The sequence below is a fragment of the Acipenser ruthenus genome, chromosome 1 (assembly GCF_902713425.1).
Source record: "Acipenser ruthenus chromosome 1, fAciRut3.2 maternal haplotype, whole genome shotgun sequence".
NCBI lineage: Eukaryota > Metazoa > Chordata > Actinopteri > Acipenseriformes > Acipenseridae > Acipenser > Acipenser ruthenus.
In genome coordinates this window covers 89,919,599-89,937,902 of record NC_081189.1, presented here as the reverse complement: position 1 = coordinate 89,937,902, position 18,304 = coordinate 89,919,599, and the positions used below count along the sequence as shown (strand labels likewise).

The 18,304-nt window shown below is 36.5% G+C and overlaps 1 protein-coding gene across 1 annotated transcript in view; it reads left to right on the top strand.

Moving 5' to 3' along the window:
* Positions 1–15,611, top strand: part of LOC117420799 (phospholipid-transporting ATPase ABCA1-like) — a 47,860-nt gene extending 32,249 nt beyond the window's left edge. The window contains exons 26-50 of the mRNA XM_034034440.3: positions 15–63; positions 360–476; positions 599–747; positions 1,048–1,172; positions 1,649–1,747; positions 2,175–2,364; positions 2,700–2,794; positions 3,107–3,139; positions 3,498–3,603; positions 3,702–3,776; positions 4,187–4,356; positions 4,617–4,794; positions 5,206–5,321; positions 6,137–6,281; positions 7,018–7,141; positions 7,406–7,535; positions 7,902–8,022; positions 8,157–8,219; positions 9,537–9,643; positions 9,774–9,915; positions 10,466–10,600; positions 11,522–11,625; positions 12,001–12,093; positions 12,516–12,759; positions 13,436–15,611. Of these exons, the coding sequence (XP_033890331.3) occupies positions 15–63; positions 360–476; positions 599–747; positions 1,048–1,172; positions 1,649–1,747; positions 2,175–2,364; positions 2,700–2,794; positions 3,107–3,139; positions 3,498–3,603; positions 3,702–3,776; positions 4,187–4,356; positions 4,617–4,794; positions 5,206–5,321; positions 6,137–6,281; positions 7,018–7,141; positions 7,406–7,535; positions 7,902–8,022; positions 8,157–8,219; positions 9,537–9,643; positions 9,774–9,915; positions 10,466–10,600; positions 11,522–11,625; positions 12,001–12,093; positions 12,516–12,759; positions 13,436–13,576 (3,051 nt within the window). The 3' untranslated portion in view covers positions 13,577–15,611. The remainder of the gene's footprint in view (positions 1–14; positions 64–359; positions 477–598; positions 748–1,047; positions 1,173–1,648; positions 1,748–2,174; positions 2,365–2,699; positions 2,795–3,106; positions 3,140–3,497; positions 3,604–3,701; positions 3,777–4,186; positions 4,357–4,616; positions 4,795–5,205; positions 5,322–6,136; positions 6,282–7,017; positions 7,142–7,405; positions 7,536–7,901; positions 8,023–8,156; positions 8,220–9,536; positions 9,644–9,773; positions 9,916–10,465; positions 10,601–11,521; positions 11,626–12,000; positions 12,094–12,515; positions 12,760–13,435) is intronic.
* Positions 15,612–18,304: the final 2,693 nt, after the last annotated feature.

The following is an 18,304-nucleotide window of genomic DNA, read 5'->3' as shown; positions in this document are numbered from 1 at the left end:
TTTGTTTTTTTTAGATTTTCCTTAAAGTGGCTAAAGACAGTGGAGTTGATGTAGAAATTTCAGGTAGCTCTTTTTCTTTAAAACATCTTGAGTTAAGAAAATAATTCACTTCATGTAAACCTACAATTTCTTACGTTCATATTTTGGGGTATTTTATGGAGGCATTAGCAGAAAAACGCATCTAGAGATCCATGTATGCTGCTATTTAATATACATGAAGGGCCACATAATGGTGTGTGTTGCTACAGCAGTTAATAAGCTATATAACTGAATGCTCCATAATGACAGTGGCAGGGTAGGGCAACTCGAGTTGAATCTGTAGAATGAACAAATATTTACATATGTCTGTGTTTTTACAGATGGCACCATCCCTGCACGGAGAAACAGGAGACATGCTTTTGGGGACAGACAAAGCTGCCTGAGACCATTCACTGAGGATGATGTCTTTGATTTAAATGATTCTGATCTTGATCCAGGTAGCAATATTGTAAAAAAAAAAAAAAAAAGAAATGACCAATACAACCATTATTCTGAAATGTGTGAATGGTTTTCTGGTGTGTCGTACACATTTTTTTTAATATTATATTGTGCTTTACAGAGTCGAGAGAGACAGACCTGCTAAGCGGAATGGATGGGAAAGGCTCATTCAAGGTGAAAGGCTGGAGTCTTATCAGGCAGCAGTTTGTTGCTTTACTCTGGAAAAGATTTTTGCATGCAAGGCGCTCCAGGAAGGGATTCTTTGCTCAGGTAAAGCAATACTTTAAAATGTAACATGTAATTGGCATATATTATGAATAACCTTTGTTGTGAAGGCAGACTTTGGTAAGATGTATTTGTGTTCCGTCCTATAACAAGTATGCAGCTGCTACTGTAATGGCATTATGGGTAAATGGGAGCCAGGTCAGTGCCACCTTATAACTGATTCCGCAGTATAAAGGGCTGTCTTAGAAGGGGGAGTACTTTCTCTTTGTTGTATTAATTTATTAAGATGCTCCCGTTCGCTTTGGTTCTAATGTTGTTAATAAGGTGACATCTCATTTGTTTCAGATTGTGTTACCAGCTGTGTTTGTGTGCATTGCTCTGGTGTTCAGCCTGATCATCCCTCCTTTTGGAAAATACCCAAGCCTGGAACTGCAGCCATGGATGTATGGTGAGCAGTACACTTTCATAAGGTACGTGACCATTACAAGTGTGTGAGAATTATATCAAGCTTTTATCTTTCTGTTATCTATATTGGAAATCTCACAATATTTTGTTGTGGTAATAAAACAACATCATTTTAAAAGAGAGTCGAATGCAGGTCCTTAATTTTGTATTAAACAAGTTTTCTTATGAATTGCTGTTACTGTAATTCTCTAAATATAATGTACTCTTTTGCACATTTAAGGAGAATTTCTGCATGCTATAATCGGTATTATAAGGTGTGAAGTACCATAGGGCTAGCAGCTTTCCATGATACTGTAAGTCTCAATGAAGTCTGTTTCTGTTAGGGTGGAATGCGAGAGTTCTGCGTTATACAAGGGATGTTGCTGAGTCGCATGTGTTATACAGAGAGTGTTTGTTATGTCACAGAATTGTTCAGAACTGGGTTACAAGCCAGCAGTTAGCCTGAGTGCAATATTCATTTGGTCTGAATGTTTTTTCACAGCAATGATGCCCCTGAGGATGCTCACATACAGAAATTATTTGGAGCTCTAACCAGCAAGCCTGGTTTTGGTACTCGCTGTATGAGTGGAGACCCTATTCTGTAAGTATGGCACTACAGTGTTTGAATAATAGATACTGATGTATATTTCACAATTCACCTTGACCTTCAGTATACAATACTTTAAATTCAATTTTACTTTTTGCTTGTCTACATGTTGTTTTTTTTATGTTTAGGCTAGTGCCTTCTTCAGTGTGCACAAGTCAAAATGTCTGTCTGTTTGTCTTAGTTTCTTGTAGTTTTTACCTTTAGAATTCTGATTGAGTGTCATAAAGTTGGAAGTTTTCATTTGGTGTTTTCTAAAATAGCATTTATCCATTATTCCTGCTGTCATATGTGCTTTGATATTTCCAATTTCTTTGTATTTTGTACTGCAGTTCTTTTTTTTTTTTTTTTTATGGTATATACCTGTTTTTTGTCTCCGGGTTCGGTGGTGTCATTACTGTGTGTCTTGTTCATTCCTGTGCAGTGATACCCCGTGCATGACTGACAATGGTGATTGGACCATGCCCGAAGTACCGCAGAGTGTCATGGACATTTTTTTAAATGGAAACTGGACGATGGAAAACCCGTCTCCACCTTGTGAATGTAGCAAGGATGACAAAAAGAAAATGCTCCCTGAATGCCCTGCTGGAGCTGGTGGGCTGCCTCCCCCTCAGGTATTGGAAATAACATTTTGACTGCCAACTGGTAAAAGCTGGAATTTTCATAAAGTTGCTAAAATCAAGACGATTTCAGATTTGTTGTTTGAAAACTATATCTAACTATATCTACTATATTCTTCATTAGTTGCCAGAAAAAGTCACCTTAAATCTGTATAGTTTTTTATCGCCTTAATGATGTCCCAAGGAAAGTGTACTGTACTATATACTCCTATCTATGAGTGCTTGTTTACTTTAGCTATAATTTAGTGGATGTTTGGATCTTTTGTTTTCTTCAAACCACTTTCTGAGGAAATTTAAGGTCTTATTAAACTTTTTTTGTATTTTCACAGATTACTCGTGGTACCACAGACATTCTTCAGAACCTTACAGGCAGAAATATATCTGACTATCTGGTGAAAACATACGCTGAGATCATTGGGAAAAGGTATTATCAGACATATTTTCAAGAGAATGGGAATTACAGTATAAGGAGCAGGACCTGATAAATTTAAATACTTTAGCAATTCATTTATTTGGAAGTATTACTGTACAAAACAAAAACAATTACTTAGTCACAATCTAGTTCAATTTATTTTCAAAAAACTAAAAAAAAAAAAAAATATATATATATATATATATATATATATATATATATATATATATATATAATGTAGCCTGAAAATGTAGTAATTTATTGAATTTTCTGTATTGTTTATTATTCAAATACATTGTGTAATTGTGTAATTTATGTTCACAGTCTGAAGAACAAGATTTGGGTCAATGAATTTAGGTATGTATTTGTTGTGTAAAGTTTAGTATCAGGAATGTTATCTGTTATTGTGTATAGTATCATAATTGTGTAGGTTTAACTAGTGTGGCATTCTCACAAATTAACAAAAAAAGATCTTGACAAAACATGAAGAAATACTCAAACAAATGGCTGGACTGTCAGACCACCAGACAGCCAGCAGAAGTAACATGCTTAAAGTGTAACATTTAAATCCTTTAAATACTGAATCTACAGTACAGTCATTTAAGATTCCATTACCATACTGGCACTGTTCAATTTTGTTTTTCATTTTTAAACACCCACTAACTGTATGTTGCTTATTGAGAATAATCCATTAAAGGAAACCATTTTGATGTAGGTACGGTGGATTCTCATTGGGTGCTAGAAGTTTACAAGTCCTTCCTCCTGGCGAGGAACTCACCGATGCCATAATTCAAATCAGAAAGATCTTCAGCATAGAGCAGGTAAAATCTTTAGTGTCTGCGGAATTTAGTTTGGCAAAGAGAGATTTCAATTGGTTGTTTACTCCCTTTTAATACTTTTTGTTTCAACTTACTTTCAGGGGAAAGCTGGAGATCGGTTTATGAGCAGCTTATCAGGCTTCATTAAAGGGCTGGATACCAAAGATAATGTCAAGGTAAGTCATTACATTGTCCACTTACATTTATTTACAGTCCTTCTCTTTATTGCATTGCTGGCCTGTTTCAAGTCTGGATCCTGTATAACTCACCACCATAAACACCTGCCTCAGTAACTCTGATCAGGTAGTCAATGTGGTTTTTTGAAGACCCACACCACATTGCTAGGTAACCATATCTGAATGTCTGACAGTTTGGGGCACTTGCCAATGAAATAGCTGCTTAGCTGTTATTGTAAAGTACAGGGTCCACCTTGTCATTATAAACTTTTATCAAGAATCAAAAACTATGCTGACACTATATTTACTTCTAAAAATGTTGTTTATATAATGACCTTCAGAAAACCAATTTCACAAAACAGTGTGTGATAGAGATGAACTAATACACTGACAAACTGTGCTGTTTTTAGATTTGGTTTAATAACAAAGGATGGCATGGAGTCGGGGCCTTCCTGAATGTGATGAACAATGGTATTCTTCGTGCCAGTTTACCAGAGGGAAAAGATCCCAGTTTGTATGGAATCAGCGCCTTTAATCACCCTCTGAACCTCACCAAAGAACAGCTTTCTCAAGTTGCACTGTAAGTATTGTACCTATAGCATAGTGTAACGTGAAGTCATTTCTAAACAGTCTGCAATGTTTCAATGATAAACAGGGTTTTTTTATTTTTATTAATGTAATGCTAATTGAAGCCATCTGTAAGGAGTCTCTTATTGTATAGGAGATGTCATTTCTCAGTCTAAGAAGCCCACTTTGCTTCCCATATGTCACAAGATATGCATTCATGTCACAATTTATGTTAAAACATGAACTTAAATGGGTTTTTTTTTCTTTCTTTAGGATCACAACCTCAGTGGATGTTTTGGTCTCTATCTGTGTGATTTTTGCCATGTCGTTTGTACCGGCCAGTTTTGTAGTGTACCTCATTCAAGAGAGAGTTAGCAAGTCCAAGCACATGCAGTTCATCAGTGGGGTCAGACCCGGCCTCTACTGGCTTGCAAACTTCATCTGGGATATGGTGAGTTAAGGGAATTCAAATACAGACTGTCATTGTCTTACCTATTGAAAAAGCTCTTTACTATATGGTGGCAATAATATTCCAAATTTAAATGTAAAAAGTGCTTTCTAAAGAAAGATGCAGTCTTGGCATGTTCACAAAACATTAACTTGGGGTTTTGTAGGTACAGTACCAAAGTTAATTAAAACTTTAAAACATGTTTTGAATGAAAAATACACAAACTATTAAAAATGCCTTTAGATTAAATATCAATGTCTCACAACAAAAATAAATCAAAATGCTGCAGCTGTTTACAGTATACACTTAAAGTTGCTGTATTACAATTTACCAACTGATCTTTCATTGTATAGCTATAGCCAGTATTTTTGTGAATAAAACCTGTTGTCAACAGTATTTTCCATTTTGTTTCAGTGCAACTATATAGTGCCAGCTACTCTCGTCATCATCATTTTTGTCTGTTTTCAACAAAAGTCATATGTTTCTGCTGCCAACCTTCCTGTTCTGGCTCTGCTCCTGCTGCTGTATGGGTAGGTTTCTACAGTCTTAAAGAAGAACAATTGAATTGACATTTCCGATACTGAACTGTCTGTTGATGTCAGAAGCATAACCATTACCTGCCAAAGCAAGACAGCGCTGAGGGCTTTAATTCTGTCGACCATTATGTCTAACCTCTAAGCCTGTGAGTGGTCACTCTGTTTTTTGCAACTGTCTTCTCCCTTTGGCATGAGAGAACACATAAACAGGATTACAGATGTGAATACCCTTTAACGGATACGTAGAGGGTCTAACACCTGTGAGTTTTGGAAGTGATGGATTAAGACATGGGCTGACAAACTCTGCTTTCAGCCAGGTCACTGTTCCAAACATGTCCTTAATCATCAAACCCAGAACCAGGACCTTAGCTATTAATCATCCTATAAACCTGGAATGGAAGGACATAGTGGTTGCCTACCCCTGGTCTAGGGTAGAGTTGTACAGTTAAGCAATTTGTTAGAAATACTATATACAAGAGCATGTATACAGGACAGTGATCTGTTGCCATAGCTATGAGTATGGGAATATCAGCAGAAAGCTCAAACAGACAGCTTAGACACCTTCCTGATCAACAGAACATCTGTCTGTTGCTGAAAATTATTATTATTATTATTATTATTATTATTATTATTATTATTATTATTATTATTATTGTTGTTGTTATTATTATTATTGTTATTATTATTATTATTATTATTATTATTATTATTATTATTATTATTAGTAGTAGTAGTAGTAGTAGTAGTATATTTTGATTTATATGCAGTTGTTGTAATATATATATATATATATATATTTGTTCTTATAGGTGGTCCATTACTCCTTTGATGTACCCTGCATCGTTCCTCTTTAAAATCCCCAGTACTGCTTATGTTGTACTCACCAGTGTTAACCTGTTCATTGGAATCAATGGCAGTGTTGCAACCTTCGTTCTTGACCTTTTTGGCAATGACGTAAGTCACAGTATTATTGGTCAAAAATAAGAAGGTTTGAGCATATATTGTCTAATGTATTATATTTGATATGTTGTTATTTACTTATACAGAGGTTGCGTTTATATTTATTACCAAGGTCAGAGGTCCTTCCCAGCAGAAAAGATACAGGACTGAACCATCTTAATTTGAGTAAAGCATTATAATATCATTAAATATAGAGGGATAGACTTAGGGCCAGAAAGAACGGAAGAGGGATATGATTAGTGCTCCAGAATATAAAAAAATAAGTACAATCTAGATTGGCAAGGTGTGTTTACAAGCAGATTTTTAGAATACTTACATTATTTCCCTATGGACACTTATCACTCTTTCTTAAATGCGATTTACTTGCTCTTATCTGTCCCCTATTTTACTGCATTTAATACTGTACTTGAGTACTGTAATCTGTCAAGTGTTATCTAATCTGTAATATTTAGTATTTAATTATATCCTGATGTAACTATCACTGATACTGTTATCTGCTCCGTTACTGAATCGTATTTTGTCATGCTTGTACTTGCTAGAACCAAAGTCATTGTATTTATCTTGCTCTTAATTGTATTATTACTTGTACTGTGATTCTTGAAATGTATTTTTGTTTACGACTGTAAGTCAGTCGTAAGAAAATAAATAATAATAATAATAATAATAACATTGTTTTTAGTTGGTCACCGTGCGTATAGATCAATCTAATCTTTTGGCTGTTTTTCAACAGAGTCACAACTCGATTAATGATATTCTGAAGTCCGTATTCCTAATCTTTCCTCACTTTTGTCTGGGACGAGGTCTTATCGACATGGTGAAGAATCAGGCAATGGCCGATGCTTTGGAAAGATTCGGTAAGCTGTTGTTTAACTGGAAACTATGTAAAGTAGAAATGAGAATGCGTTTTTCACATCATTGAACAACAGAAATGTCTAGGATTGTCTAATGTGACACAACATTTATGTGTTGTGGGGACAGAGAACACCTTCTAATGCTTGTTTCATGAAAACTGGCATGGGGAAAAACATGTTCCAAGTAGACAGGATTTCAAAACCTCTTACATTTGAGTAAAAAAAATATATATATATGTATATGTAATTGAATTGCTCTTGTTCCAGGTGAAAACCGCTTTAGGTCGCCATTCTCCTGGGATTTGGTTGGAAGAAACCTCTTTGCTATGGCAGTGCAGGGGGCTGTCTTCTTCTGCATTACAGTACTAATCCAGTACAGATTCTGTATTAAACCCAGGTAACATTTGATTTTTACGTAGATTTTATTTTAAATGATAATCATAAATGATACACACAGCAATACATATTTATTCTGCACACTTTACATTTGCAGTAAAAAAACCATGCAGTTACTGCAATCGCATGCCTTTAACAATGCTACTTGTTGTTCTACAATAGTAGTACTTGTTGCATTGCTATTGTATTACTGTTGTAGTATTGATGTGTTACACACAGTAGAGCTGGTTATAGTATACATAATCACAGCCTTCTTAATTTTGTAAAAGACAGCTTCTAGTCCAGTATTTGTCTTGGACACAAGACTACCCAACGCAGTGAGCTAAAGAACACAAACAAATTTTGTTTATATTCTGTTTTTTTTCAGACGGGTATCAGCAAAACTTCCACCAATACATGATGAAGATGAAGACGTGGCCAAAGAGAGGCAGCGAATACTGAGCGGTGGGGGGCAGAGTGACATTCTGGAACTCAAAGAGCTGACCAAGGTGAGATGATGCAACAACCACAACAATACCAAACTATTGCACTTAGTCTATTTCTGTACAACACAGCTTGACATTGTTGGAAGTCTTCCAGGAAGTGATTTGAATTGCTCAACACTTTTGTCTTTGTTCTGCAGGTATACAGGATGAAGCGCAAGCCAGCAGTCGACAGACTCTGTGTTGGAATTCCCCCAGGAGAGGTAACATCATTTATTTTTATTGTAGCGACATAAGCATAAGAATGTAATGTTCTGCTTTAATGGGAGAACATTGATCTCAGTTGTCTTTTAAAATGTATTTAATAAAGTACTGTAATACAAATGTACAATACAAAAGAACCAGAGTTACGTAGATTTTGCTCTGTTGCAGTCATGTTTTCAGCATGTTAAAATGTTTCATACGTATAAATGTTAATTTTAAGCCTCCGATGGGCACAAAGTAGTTTCTTTCTTGTTGTATTTTAAGTTTCATTTATAATAATGTAATTACATAATAACTACAAAGTAATTGCAATTGGAATCAAATGACAGAAACATGAACCACACGTTACACATTAAAACCTCACATTACACATTAAACCACTGAACATGAATTCATGATCAACAGGGACAACATAACTGTGAGCAACCATAGGGTTGCTATGAACATGAACAGGGGCAGAAAGAATGATCAATAGATGTTTAATATGGTTTAGGGCTGTCAGTTAAGCCTCCAAATAGCAATCGATTAATTGGGCACACAAAGTCGAATCGTTCAAATAAATAGCGATGATTGTACCGCCCACATAACTTTTCGCTCCATTCCTCTCCCCCGACGTGATTATTTTAATATCATTGCTGTTATAAGTAAAAGCTTGTGCACAGCAATTGCATGCAAGGGGTAATTAAGAGAAGAAAAAAAAAACAACATTGACAACAAGCCTAAAGCAAGTTTATCATACTACTGGAGTGTTACTAAAATATTTATTACAGACAGATTACAGTACTTTGGAATGTAATCTATATAAACTAGACACGAGTTTATGAAAACCGTCTTTTTTTTTATTCAGTGACAGCAAATCAGATGCTAGTTAACATGAGCAGGAAAAGAAGAGCACGCCCACTGCTTGTCTGGCAGAAATACTGTAAATAGCAAGGCAGGGCGTTCGGTGCATTTTCATTGATAAACTTAAATAATGTTATTAACTATGCGCGCTACAAAAACGTAATTATTGAATCATTTATCCAGTATTTATATCTATGTATATAATGAGGAATGGAATCGATTTAGCAGCCCTAATATGGATTCATTTATTTTGTTCGAAGGCATGTTGTTTTTTTTTTATATTTGAAATGACATTGTTATAAATGCAATTTATAATAAAGTATTACCTAGCATAATAATAACAGTGCTCATTAGACAGTGCTCATTAGAATCACATAATTAAACAGGTGCTTGTTTTTTAACACAGCACAAGTGAGTGGACTGGTTGAAAGTGTTACAGTTAGTTAAGTAATCCTTCTCTCACTTTTTGCTAGTGCTTCGGATTGCTTGGTGTGAATGGCGCTGGAAAAACAACCACCTTCCAAATGCTGACTGGAGACACAGACGTCACTGGCGGGGAAGCTTTTCTTAACGGAAAGAGGTGACAGTGAAATTAAATACCACAGTTGTTTTAACTAATAATGTTTCATTTTTTGGTTTCGGTCATCACATTGATGATGTTTCAGTGCTTTTAAGTTTCATTATTATTTCCTGTATTGCTTGCGTTGCAGCGTCCTGTCAGAGATTCATGATGCCCACCAGAACATGGGTTACTGCCCTCAGTTTGATGCCATTAATGAGCTGCTGACTGGAAGAGAACACCTGGAATTGTATGCCATTTTACGTGGGGTTCCTGAAGAAGAAGTTTGTAAGGTACGATACCAAACAATGAAAAAGTGCCATAGATTTAAACAGATTTCATCAAACTGGCATGTAGGAACTTGTATTCTTTAAATCACTGAAAATGTTGGTCAACAGCCTGTAAACTATTATTTTCATTTTCTTGTATACCTGATTTTGACATATTCCTCTTAATTGCAATTGTCAAGGTAATTTATTTAAAAAGGTTAGACTACATGTGAAAAAGGTCAGTGTATGTTTGTTATTGCCAATGCTGTACAAACCAGCCAAGTAATAGAATTGAAATGTTTTTAATTTGGTTGTATTTTTGGTTGTGTATGAATATAACTTTCTGCAAGAATGAAATGGCAAAGCTTATCTTTCATGTTATCAACAGTTTATAGACATTCCCTATCACTGTTTACAGTGTTTATATATATTTAAAGAAACATAATGGTATCACATTCAGAATATACAATGTTTGGAAAGTTCTTTGGAGCAGACTATGATTTATCAAAGTCAAATAATGTGCTATAGTAAATTCCCACCCTCATTCATTCTAAGCCTTCAATGCTTTTTGCAGGTTGCTGAATGGGGAGTTCGTAAACTGGGACTTGTGAAGTACATGGACAAAGGAGCTGGGAATTACAGTGGAGGGAACAAACGCAAGCTGTCCACTGCAATGGCTCTGACCGGAGGCCCACCTGTAGTATTCCTGGTGAGTAGAAAATGAAAGCTCTTCATGCCCTGCTGTACATACTATAGCACAAGGAGCTATTATTGTCACCATCTCACCATCTGTCCTTCCCATACGCCTGCCAGACACTGATAATTATGTACTCCTCCCTCTCTTCCTTCCTTCCTCGCCAGATAGCAGTCTCTCCCTTCTATAAACATGCTGCATGTTGTTACATTTTCAATACACTTTAGAGGCTTGTAAAATACTGAGTATTTTAATCTTCCCTCTTGTGCATTTTCATGTGCTATATTCGTCTCAAATGTGCAGTTTTTATCGGAAACACATTATAATAAACATGCATTTTCATTTTAAAACCTGATATTTGGTATGACAGTAAATGAAATAATTCTTTGTTTGTAAGCCATGCTTTCAGGTAGCGTTGCACTTCCTTGTACCCACCCGTTCAGCACCTTTTTTCATGGCATTGACCCACCAGTTACTTCCCCAATGTACTGATATTCTTTCAGACAGTAACATGCTTTGAGCCAGAGGACACTGATGAGATGAAATGACTCAGTAAAAAGCAGTAACAGACCTGAGAGTAGGGAATGGAAACTGACTTTTTTTTTAACCTGGTTTAGCAGTAGTTACTTTTTCCATGGTTATACTATGCATTTACAATGCTTCACCCTGGTTTGCCATGTTTTTTTTAATTTGCTTTAACATACTTCTTTGTGCTTGACCAGGCTTTCACTTTGCAATGCTTTTTTTTACTGTGGGAAACTTTTCATAAGGGCTATCACAATTTAAAATTAAAATACATGTTTGCTACAATATGTAATTCTTTCAAAACTGTAGATCTTACGCTTAGCAAACAAGTGCACAACATGTTACATCTATGTATATTATTTTGTAATATAATGTTTTAACCTGCTAATGGTGGTTTGATGTCTGTATTAGGATGAGCCAACCACAGGGATGGACCCCAAGGCACGCAGAGCCCTATGGAACTGTATTCTTGGCATTATCAAAGAAGGAAGATCTGTGGTGCTTACCTCACACAGGTATGAAATGACATTTTAATAAATACTACTTCTACTAAAATACACACAGTATAAACGTTTCTTATCAACATGTAACTGTCCTGCAAAATGTTCAGTACTCCAGTCAGTTCTTGCTGAATAGTAATACTGTATGATTTGTCTGTACAGGTACTTAGTATGGTTGTAAGCATTTCTTTTAAAACTGCTTTCACCTCTTACGTCTTGTCTTTTTATTTTCGCTCTTGTGGTTTATTACATCACCCCCTAATGGAATTACTATACATGATATAATTGCGTATTCTTTCATACTTTTATTCACTCATTTCAAATGTTTTTTTTTTTTTTCTATAGTGGTACTGGTCTAATTAGTCTAACCCAGTCATTTTGTTTTGACAGTATGGAGGAATGTGAAGCACTTTGCACACGAATGGCTATCATGGTAAATGGCAGGTTCAGATGCCTTGGCAGTGTGCAGCATCTTAAAAACAGGTAGATATATTGTTTTTTATTATATCATTATTTTTTTGGAAAGACTGGGATGAAAAGGGCAATATTCATGTAACTTGCGTTCTCGCGTCTGTGACTTATTTTTTAGTAGAGAGAAAGTGAAGAAAGAGAAAACTGCCGTGAAATACGAACTTAAAGGTTTAGTTTGGTGACTGTGGTATCATGTTCAATATGTGTTGACTCAACGTATCATCTGTATAAATATGATGACAGGAAGGCTTGTACAGTTTTGTATTTTCTTTGTTGGTTAACTGCAATTTTCTGATGATTACATCAGATGCATTCAGTCTGGTAATACAGTAGTAACAAAAAAAACTGAACAATCAAATTTTGCCTAGCTAAATAAATTGCAATTCGCCATTTAAATACCCAGCATATTTATCCTGTTCTGTAATTGTTTGCAGGTTTGGAGACGGCTACACAATAATTCTTCGAGTAGCAGGCCCAAATCCTGACCTGAAGCCTGTCATGGAGTTCATTGAATGTGAACTCCCTGGCAGTGTGCTGAAGGAGAAACATCGAAACATGCTTCAGTATCAACTCCCATCCTCGCTCTCCTCCCTGGGGCGGCTATTCAGCATCCTTTCCAAAAACAAGAGCCAACTCCGAATAGAAGACTATTCAGTATCACAAACTACACTCGACCAAGTAAGTCGCACGCTAATTCACTTGCTTGTGTTTTGTAAGTCAAAACTAAATGGCCAGCAAAATATCAATAGTGTAGATACAGTAGAGTTGCACTGTCCTCTTTTTCACCTTTTCTTATTTCAAATGCATGCATTTTAGCAATAATGAATGGCAGGCAAATTGAATTGGCTACAGTCAGGCACTGTCGGTGTGTCCCCTCAGAACTCTGTATTCAGGCCAGGGCCTCTCTCTGAAGCAGACAATGCCATGTATATTTGTTTTTATATACACATTTTCAACGTCCCTGGAGAATGTAATAAAAAGGGATTGTACTGTTCATCTTTTAGAAACCTTCTTTACTGATTCGCTATCTCAGAGGACAGTTGTTTAGCTTACTCTGAGGATTTTATGGAAAAATCTCACAAGAATATAAGTACTGATTTGAAACTACTGTAACTGAAAGGGTACCCTATAAACAACTGAAAACATAAACTTTAGATAAAAATGTGAATATTCAGTAATAATGAATTATGATTATAATTGTGAATAATGTTATAACTTTGAGTATAGGCAATATATTGTAGTGATGATACTTGCTGTTAGTTGGCATACTGCTATGTATTAATACCACAACATTTTGTAAATGGAAATGTTGGTTTACATGAAGTGAGTTTCCTTTCTTGATTTTTCTTTGTAGGTATTTGTAAATTTTGCGAAGGACCAAAGTGACGAAGACCACTCAAAGGACAATACAGTTCACAAAAAAGAAGCTGTGATAAATATTTCACTCCTTAATTCCTTTTTGAAAAACGACAAGGTGAAAGAAAGCTATGTGTGATTTGATTTTTTCAGACTGAAATTGCAGTGGCAACATATTGAAAAGCATGAAGGCTTTTTTTCGACTGTTCCATGTTCAGGAGCAAAGGAAGGAAAACTGGACACTGTACTGAAACTATTCAATGCAAGTCAATGCAAAAATTCCACTTCTTATTATGAGGCAGTGCCTCAGATTCCTGTTTAGTTTTGTTGGCAGGAAGTGGAATAAAACTTGAATAGAGTTATGTCTTACAGTGTAACTTTATACATTGTGGATGCTCAGCTCAGTTTGTTTTTGTTTCGTATATTTGCAATGATGACATATTTATATCTAGTCACCCACTGCCACTAAAAAATGGTCATTTAAGTCCTTCACATTTTTACAAAGTGGCTTATTGCACAGTAATTGGTAGGCTGTGGGTTTCTCAAAATTGTCTTGGTATTTTTTTTTTTTTAATATATATATATATTTATACAGAAGTGCATTTTGATGACCAATGTAGCATTACAGTTACAAACATACTGTAAACCTACACTTTCAACAAGGGGCTGCAGAAATCCCTTCAGATTTATTTCCAACGGCTTTGATGGTGCAGTAATAATTGTCCGTGATTGTACTACCTGTATCTGTTACGCAGTGGGGTCATTTTTTTGTACATGTATTCTTTGTATTCTATGTGTTTCATAAAATGTGACATCAGAAAGAATACTGTAACAGGGGCTCCCAAGTGGCGCATCCAGTAAAAGCACTCGCTAGTGTGCAGGATGCGCTCTATAGCCTGGACGTCGCCGGTTCGAGTCCAGGCTATTCCACAGCCGACCGTGGACGGGGGCTCCCAGGGGGCGGCGCTCAATTGGCCGAGCGTCGTCCGGGGGGAGGGAGGGTTAGGTCGGCCAGGGTGTCCTCGGCTCACCGCCCACCAGCGACCCCTGTAGTCTGGCCGGGCGCCTGCGGGCTTGCCTGTAAGCTGCCCAGAGCTGCGTTGTCCTCCGACGCTGTAGCTCTGAGGCGGCTGCACGGTGAGTTCGCAGTGTGTAAAGAAGCGGGCGGCTGACGGCACACGCTTCGGAGGACAGCGTGTGTTCATCTTCGCCCCTCCCGTGTCAGCGCAGGGGTGGTAGCGGTGAGCTGAGCCTAAAAATAATTGGGCATTTCAAATTGGGGAGAAAATAATAAAAACTAATTGGCAACGACTAAATTTAAAAAAAAAAAAAAAAAAAAAAAAAAGAAAGAAAGAATACTGTAATACCAATCAGTAAAAACATAACAGGATACAATCAGAACAGTTAATGTCTTCAGAACAGGACAGAGCAGATATCATCAGTTTCACAAGGGCCTTGACCATCAAGATGCCTGACATTGTGTTTATGTTATAAACTGTTATATAAAAATAAAGCTGGCCTAGCATTCCTTGTAAATGGCCAGTCACTATGCCCCATTCCACTATTTAATACACATGTTGCTTTTCCTTTAGATTACATTTCAGAGTTATTCTTCAACTCTCCATATATTGTGGTTCTTTAGTGTACATTAATTTATGCAGTGCTTATGCCAATGTTGCTGCTGAAGATGAAACAGTAACCACTTGTCTGATAATGTGATCGACCCAAGATAAACTGTTCTTTATTATTTCATTTGTAGAAAACAACATTGTTGCATCTCTAAAACTTTTTTACTAGATTGTTGGAATATATATATATATATATATATATATATATATATATATATACCATTTCTAGGGACTAGACTAACTACAGTATGAGAAAGCAGTTTTGTAGCTTTGTCGTCATTGTTGGTCCTCCAATGCAAGCACTTTATACTGTATTTCTTGGGATCTCTTTTTTTTTTTTTTTTGGATCTCTGCAGACTTTATAAGATATACCCAAACTTTTAAGCTCTGTCCTACTATGGTCATTTTTAAGTTAAGTCCTCCTATGGTCTTTTTTTTAATATCAATAACTGTTTATGGAAAGTATTACGAAAGACTGTATGGGAATATCAGTGTTACTTGTCATATAAAGTACTTATTTACAAAATAAAACTTGACACATTTTCACATCTTGTGTCAACTGTTTAATTCTAACTTAACATCCAGTTGTCTTCATGTATTGTAAAACTGTTTTTTAAAGATAAATCCTTTCATAAATTGAAGCTTTTGAGATATTGATTCATTTTCATATGTTAAGTGTTCGTCCCAAGTGCCATTCTATGACTGATATTTACCCTTCTGTAGGTGTAGTAGCAGCAGATATCCACAAGGTGGCAAATAGACTAAAAAGAATCTCTCAGAACCATATTCAATGCTTAATCTCTGCTGAAATTGTGCATATGACTTTTATGTACAAGTGCACTCTTTTACTCCTGGTGAAATTTCTCATTAAAACAAAACATTTAAAAACTGCAAAAAATGCCAACAGGAAGTATTTTTTATTTATTTTATTGTTTCATATCAAGTTATTTATGAGGGAATTTAACTCTAAATTGATTAGTGTGTTTTCAGTAAACAAATAATATAGTTTGCAGGATGTGTAAACCTTACATTTCATGCAGTGATTGGAACAGGTTGCCTGACAGAGTTGTTGAAGCAGCGACTATCGGATCCTTCAAGAATAGACTGAATGCTGTCATGAACAACATTGTATAACCCTCTCTGTATTCCCAGAGGTTTAATTTCCACTGCTAATCTGGTTAGGGTTTTTTTGTTTTTCCTCTCCAAGTGCTAACGGACCACGTTGGCACCAAAGCAAGCGAACGTAGGTGGGCTGAATGGCCTCCCCTCGTTCTAGAATTTCTTACGTTTTTATGTTCTTATATTAGTCATGACTAGGCTTGCTACTTTTCGATATTAATCGATAAAGCTCATTAAACATCGAATTCCCCAAAAATATGAGTTTGACTGAAATAAATTTATATACGATAAACATCGGTAAGACCACTCGTATTTTTTATTACCAAAAATAATAATTTAGAAATCAACTCTAGTTTGTGTGGTTTTATACTTCTTGTCTGTCCAATCTCCGTTCCGCTATGAATGGCTGGGGGTCGCTGTCAGTCAGTGGTCCGTTAGTACTGTAGTTTCACCCTGTTCTGACAGATCTTGTTGACTGAAGCAGTGCTAGAATGTTCTCATTTGCCAACTACAGCGCCTGTCATTCAAAGCGCCTACTTTGAAATTAGCGGGTTAGGGTGTATGTAAGCTTTTGCTTTAGGTACTTTAGGTGACAGTTACTAGTTTGATTTGAAAATGGGAGAAAAGAGAAAAACACTTAATGAATATTGTGTAGAATAACCTGCCCGACGGCTGAAGTAAAGCAGGAGAGGAGAAGCTCGGACTCCGAATAAGAAGTTAGTTCTGTTCAGCAATCTAATGTTTTGTTCTGTGCATATTATTTTTACTTGTAAATTTATGCTATAAAGGTCTGTGTAATACACTTTTATATGCTGCGTTTACTACGGTTTATTTGAGACAATCTTTAAATGTATAGCTCAGCTGTGACCAAACATTATTTCAATTAGAATGTTGGTAAGTCTGTATCTCAACAGTGGTTCCATCATGTGCTGTCCCTTTATGACAAATAACAGGTTGCACATTGAAGATGACTGCACAACACCTGTATAATAACAGTTGTCTGCACTCAAGGTACACTTCTAGTTAGCATGGCTGGTTGATAAATAGTTCCTAACATCACACCGGAGTATGCAATATATACCCTTAGAGTAAATGCTAACACCTTATCAGGAGGTGAGTGGTGTGTGAATACAAGGAACTGTCCAGACAAGGCTTTGTAGTGTAAAACACAGGCTCTTTACGCTCGTTTTTCAAATAATATACGCAAATCCCAAATAATAATACTCCAACCCTATACCAACAATGGTATAGGGTAAGGCGAAATGGGGTCCTGTTCCCAATAATAAACAGTCCCACACTCCGGTAACCACGATCTTCGTGCACGAAACTGTGCGTTCTGGTGCAGGACGTGGGGAGTGCCTGTGCTGTGCAGTGGTGACGGTAGTGTGCTGTGCAGTGGTGACGGTAGTGTGCTGTGCAGTGGTGAAGGTAGTGTGCTGTGCAGTGGTGAAGGTAGTGCTCAAAGTGGGGTGCTGGCGCTGTGGTTGCAGCTCCTGGCTCCTAATCCTAATCTGCAAAACAAACAACACTTAACAAAACAATAAAGACCACTATGCTCCGGCTCAGGTTTCATAACCAGCATAAGGAAGCCGTACTCACACAACTGCGTCCCCTTTGTACTCTCGAACTCCCTGCAATCCATGGTTTATCAAATCGATGGTAGGTCCTGACTCCATCAAAAATAGGCTGAACCATTTTGGATACAATTTAGTACAATTACCCAGTTAGGTTTCAACTTGGTTCCTATAGATTTTTTGGGAAACAAAGGTAGGTTATGCCCGTCATCTTTCACAAGGCACAGTGCAGGTAATGGCTACAGGCAACAGAACACATAGACCTCTCATAGTCCCTAAGGAGACTGCATCTTAATCAGAACTCTATCTACCTATTCCATAACAAAGTGCTTAGTGATCCAATGTTATTCACTTTGACATATTTCATTTAACCCTTCATTAATGCTATTTTTTTACACATACCTGTACATGTACACTAAAGAAGAATTCCTTGGTGTTTTCTACATTTTTCCATGGTTTAGCCTCCTGTGTCCTGTTACGGGTGGGAATGCTTTAAATGTGTTGCTTTGTAATATTTGTGTACGTTGCTATGCTTTGTGTATTTTC